The sequence below is a fragment of the Galeopterus variegatus genome, unplaced genomic scaffold (genome assembly GCF_000696425.1).
Source record: "Galeopterus variegatus unplaced genomic scaffold, G_variegatus-3.0.2 Scaffold3385, whole genome shotgun sequence".
In the NCBI taxonomy this organism is placed as follows: domain Eukaryota; kingdom Metazoa; phylum Chordata; class Mammalia; order Dermoptera; family Cynocephalidae; genus Galeopterus; species Galeopterus variegatus.
Window position 1 is genome coordinate 105004 of NW_007729496.1, and position 5609 is coordinate 110612.

Genomic DNA, 5609 nt, shown 5'->3' on the forward strand with positions numbered 1-5609 from the left:
AAATAAGGGCAAGAAGAAAGATGTTCCCTTTACTTCCCTTTCTGCAGCAGAGTTACCTTAGGCATATTTTGGGAGATCCACGTGCTTCTTTGCTATCATTACTGTGGCCTCCCCTACCTGTCAATAGCGGAATACCATTAACATTCAAAGCCACTTACAGCAACAGCCTTGATCATGGGATATGACAAGTTAATCGGAAAACTTTACCCATATTCCAATTAGGATTTGGTCTGACTGGATGTATTGGGGGGAAAAAGGTGGTTCTATGTTATTAGGGACTCGGACACCCTCTATTTTTCTCTACCAAACACAGAACATGCTTTCTGTTCTTAAAGTTACCTTAAAGTCCAAGATAACTGCTGGAGCTCTAGCACATATTTTGGGAGATCCACGTGCTTCTTTGCTATCATTACTGTGGCCTTCCCTACCTGTCAATAGCGGAATACCATAATATTCAAAGCCACTTACAGCAACACCCTTGATCATGGGAATATGACAAGTTAATAGGAAAACTTTACCCATATTCCAATTAGGATTTGGTCTGACTGCATGTATTGGGGGGAAAAAGGTGGTTCTATGTTATTAGGGACTCGGACACCCTCTATTTTTCTCTACCAAACCCAGAACATGCTTTCTGTTCTTAAAGTTACCTTAAAGTCCAAGATAACTGCTGGAGCTCTAGCCATCATGTTTATATTCCAGGTAGCAGAAGGAGAAAGCAAGAAAAAGGAGGAAAGGTGCTCTCGGAAATGAGTAATTTTCCTTTAAGGAATCCTGTATTTATATCTTATTGGCTGAAACCTAGTCATATGCCACATTTGACTATAATAGTTGATGGGAAATGTAGTAATTTAGCTGCATCCTTTAACATTGAAATGAAATAGGAGATCTGTTGCTGAGGATATAGAGGGGAACGGATATTTGCAGGCAATTAGCAATCGCTGCCATATTCCTCGAATGTCCAGTGCTCCAGATTACTTATCTCCTTTCCTACACACTCAATGAAGCTATCTTAATTCTTTTTTTAAGTGTATATACACACACACACACACACACAAAATTGACAGGAATGATCCTCCTAGAGCAATGGTTCTCAAATTTGGCTGCACATTAGAAGCACTTGAGATGTCTTTAGAAAATCCTGATGTCCAGGCCACACCCCAGCCAATGAAACCAGAAATTCTAGCAGTGAGACTCTAGCCTCAATATTTTTAAAAAGTGTCTCTAAGTGATTCCAGTACACAGCCAAGTAAAGTATACACTGTTCTAAAGAAGTTTTAAAAGAAGACAGGTAACCAAAATGACACTATATTCTGTCATTTTTTTTCTGCCACGTAATCAAGTAATATTAATAACTGCAGGCCATGAAGAGTGAATAATTTTTGCAATGTTGGCCCTCCTTATGCCTGCCCTTAGGGTCAGTTTTCTTATGAAAACTTCTTTTACAAGAGCATCTTCTCTTCTATAACATCTAAACCACAGGATTCTCTGGAAAATCCCGACTTTTCTTTACCAGTGTTGGTCCTCTTTGATACCTTTACTTTTCACGTGCTCCCACACCTATTTGAACCCTCTATATGGCTCCAAAGTAATTGTCAAATTGGTCCGCACTTTTATCTCATTCAAAATCCACATAGCAAGCAAAGGAATGTTTAAAATACACACACATTCGATCCTGTCCCTCTTCTACTCTACATAGACTACAATAGCTTCCTATTGTTCTAGGACTCTGACCTGCAAGCCTCTCCTCCTGCCTGCCTCCAGCCTCATCACATTAGGGTCCAGTGACCTCCTTCCATGCCTCCTTTTCTTAGAGGGGACCTGTGTTGACAAGCCCACTGATCCCCAAGTTCAGTCAAACCAACACATTTATTTGCTAATTCCCGTTGTGGGAGCCCTTTACTGCTCCCACGGACTGGGTCATGCTCTACTTCTTCGTAGCCCTCATCCTAGTTATAAGTAATTGTTTTAAAGGCCCCCTAATATTTTTATGAGGGCAGGGAATATGTTCTTCCTTATTTCACTTCAGAACCTAGAACAGCTCCTCTATCACAGAGTGTATTTAACAACATAAAGATGGAGATGCTCTGAATGAATATATAGAGGAATGAGTAGTATGGGATACTGAAATTAGAAAGGTAGATGGGAGACTAACTGAAATGATCATAAATAGCTGCTTGTAGCTTAAGGACATGTGACCCAAGTAAACGTCACTCCCTCTTTTACAATATGTGTCTGTGTCTCTGCAGGTTGTGATTTGATCCCAGTACAGTATCTTCGCTGGGGGGACCCTGAGCCCATTGCAGCGGTGGTGTTTGCCTGCCTCGGCCTGCTGGCCACCCTGTTTGTTACCACAGTCTTCATCATTTACCGTGATACACCAGTAGTCAAGTCCTCCAGCAGGGAGCTCTGCTACATTATCCTTGCTGGCATCTGCCTGGGCTACTTATGTACCTTCTGCCTCATTGCAAAGCCCAAACAGATTTACTGCTACCTTCAGAGAATTGGCATAGGTCTCTCCCCAGCCATGAGCTATTCAGCCCTTGTAACCAAGACTAACCGTATTGCAAGGATCCTGGCTGGCAGCAAGAAGAAGATCTGTACCAAAAAGCCCAGATTCATGAGTGCCTGTGCCCAGCTAGTGATTGCTTTCATTCTCATATGCATACAGTTGGGCATCATAGTTGCTCTCTTCATAATGGAGCCTCCTGATATAATGCATGACTACCCAAGCATTCGAGAAGTCTACCTGATTTGTAACACCACCAACCTAGGAGTTGTCACTCCTCTGGGATACAATGGATTGTTGATTTTGAGCTGTACCTTCTACGCATTCAAGACCAGAAATGTTCCAGCTAACTTCAACGAAGCCAAGTATATCGCCTTCACAATGTACACCACCTGCATTATATGGCTGGCCTTTGTGCCAATCTACTTTGGCAGCAACTACAAAATCATCACCATGTGTTTCTCCGTCAGCCTCAGTGCCACAGTGGCCCTGGGCTGCATGTTTGTGCCGAAGGTGTACATCATCCTGGCCAAGCCAGAGAGAAACGTGCGCAGCGCCTTCACCACGTCCACTGTGGTGCGCATGCATGTAGGGGATGGCAAGTCATCCTCCGCAGCCAGCAGATCCAGCAGCCTAGTCAACCTGTGGAAGAGGAGGGGCTCCTCTGGGGAAACTCTAAGGTAAAAGTTGAGGGGGCATATGGGGCACTGGCCCCCATAGTGAAGCAGTTCCAGTTGCTTCCCGGATCTTTTAAATGGGAGATATCTGAGTGAAGGAAACTGTGAGAGGCAGGGTGCCTCAGGGCTTGAGACCTTCTCACTGAATGTTTTTTGTGGTGTTAATTGGATGTGAGTACAGTTACTTGGGCCAGGGCTAGAAACACAGAAATTGAAATCATAAAGAGTTATGGCAAAAGGAGAGTGAGGTTAGGAGGGCAGAGAGAGAAGAGTTAAGTCGCTGAGCCAGGGACCCTCAGGGGACAGACACATTGTGGACTAAATCCTAGTTCAGCAGAGCAGAGTAGAGAAGATTGTTATTAACAAAAAAGATTATGCTGAAAGCAGAACTTACACACCTGACTGTACTGGCATGTGCCTGAATCTCATGCAAGCCCAGAAGAGCCTTTGACTGCCTATTCCATAGAGGCAATAGAATGTAGAACTTATATTTTAATTCTTAATGGACAATATGAACTCTTTAGGAGATGTCTAAGTAGTTGAAAAGGGCAAAACAACAAATGGGCTTTACATGTAGTTGTTCTAAATAACCAGTAAGTTTCCCAATTCTCTGTTGCCTGTAGTCCTATACCACCTCCAAGTTCAATATTATAGGTAGTAGTTACTGGACCATTTCTATCTGAAAAGAATCTGGAACCAATAGCCAATGATTTCTCCCATGGGAGGGGCTTTCTTAGGTGATAAATTGTCCCAAAGCACTTCAATAGACAATGAGATCATGTTACCAGTGGCTTGGGAACAAATTCTGAGGTATTATAAAGGCTACACAGATTGTTGATAATTGGAAATAAGGATCTCTTTATTCCCATACACTGGGGATAAAGATCTCTTCTATTATGAGAAGTACATATTAAAAGAGCTAGTCAGGACATCGGCCCTGTTAACTCTACTGAGATTTGACAGTATTTCTAAAAGCTAGATGAATAAATGGAAGATAAGTATCTTTCATATGGAAGATAAATATCTAAATATTATTGCTTGAACTATTCTCCTATACCGTCATTTAGCCTGCATGAAAGTCCTACTTTTCAATCAGCCCTCGCTCTTTAAAGCATGAATTATGGCGATGGTAAAGATACTGTCTTCTGAGGTTTGAGAGGACTCATGGGATACTTGACGTTTATCCACAAGGCTCAATTCATCTGCATTATTAACTTATATCCTTGCTTCCTTCTTTTCTAATTCCTTTACACTTCTCATATATTTCCATGTACATCATGCAAGATATTCAACTAAATTTTAAATTGTGCCTTCTCCTTCTTCAGTAAATCCTGTGAATGTCATGGCCTGTACACAGAAGGCCTTCCATAAATCTAACCTTCTGGCATGTTTTCCATCTGCCTTTCTGACTCCTCTATGAAACATTCTTTTTTCTGAAACTTCTGCAAGATCAGCCTTTCATTTTAGCTAAGAAAATTTATTTTTTGAGCTTTTATTTTATCAGCTTTTCTTCAAACCTTTTCTTCAAACAAACTCTTCTAGGGAAGCCTAATATATAAAACAGACAGGTAATGGAGGGAGGGGATTGTGAGTCTATGTCTAAACACTTCAAAAATTCACCAGGGAAGGCTCCTTAGAGAGACAGCATGGAATGATGGCAAAGAACACTGGCTGTGTCGCCAGGTTGTTCTTAGTCTTAATTGAAGGCAGCAGAATAGAGTGCGAGACAGCACTGGGATTGAATGCTTGCAGCATCACTTATCAGCTGTGTCACTTAGGCAGATTTGCTTAACGTCTCTATGCCTCGACTTCCTCCTCGGATGAATGGAGATAATGATATGCACACTTCACAGAGTGGCCATGAGGACTAAATGAGTTGACACATGTAGTATCTGCAACATAGTAAGCTCTTCTTAAGTATTTGCTATGTTGATTAAGTAAATTAACAATTGTCAGCCTTCTTCCACATCTGAAAGTCTCTGTGACAGGTACACAATCAGGATGATCCTAGTAACAGAGATAGCATCACAAGAGGCCGTACAAATCCATAGACACATTGATTTTACAGTCTAGGTTTTCCAGGGCATCTCCATCTTTACATCATTCAACTCCTTGTCAGACTGTATCGCACACCGTGTGTTCCAATTTAAGCAGAGCGAGCTCCTTGAGAGTGGAAGTTTTGTCTGCCTTGTTCAACGCCATGCCTCCAATGGCTAGCTGTACCAACAAGGGTACACGGCACACCGAAGACACTCAATAATGATTTGTTGTGAGGGGAAGGTAGTGATATGGTAGATTTAAGTTTTGTCTGCCTTGTTCAACGCCATGCCTCCAATGGCTAGCTGTACCAACAAGGGTACATGGCACACCGAAGACACTCAATAATGATTTGTTGTGAGGGGAAGGTAGTGATATGGTAGATT

The 5609-nt window shown here is 42.0% G+C and overlaps 1 protein-coding gene across 1 annotated transcript in view; it reads left to right on the forward strand.

Moving 5' to 3' along the window:
- Positions 1–5609, forward strand: part of GRM5 (glutamate receptor, metabotropic 5) — a gene marked incomplete at its 5' end in the record, with an annotated part of 143606 nt that overhangs the window by 85136 nt on the left and 52861 nt on the right. Inside the window, one exon of the mRNA XM_008584858.1 lies at positions 2250–3189. Within this exon, the coding sequence (XP_008583080.1) occupies positions 2250–3189 (940 nt within the window). The remainder of the gene's footprint in view (positions 1–2249; positions 3190–5609) is intronic.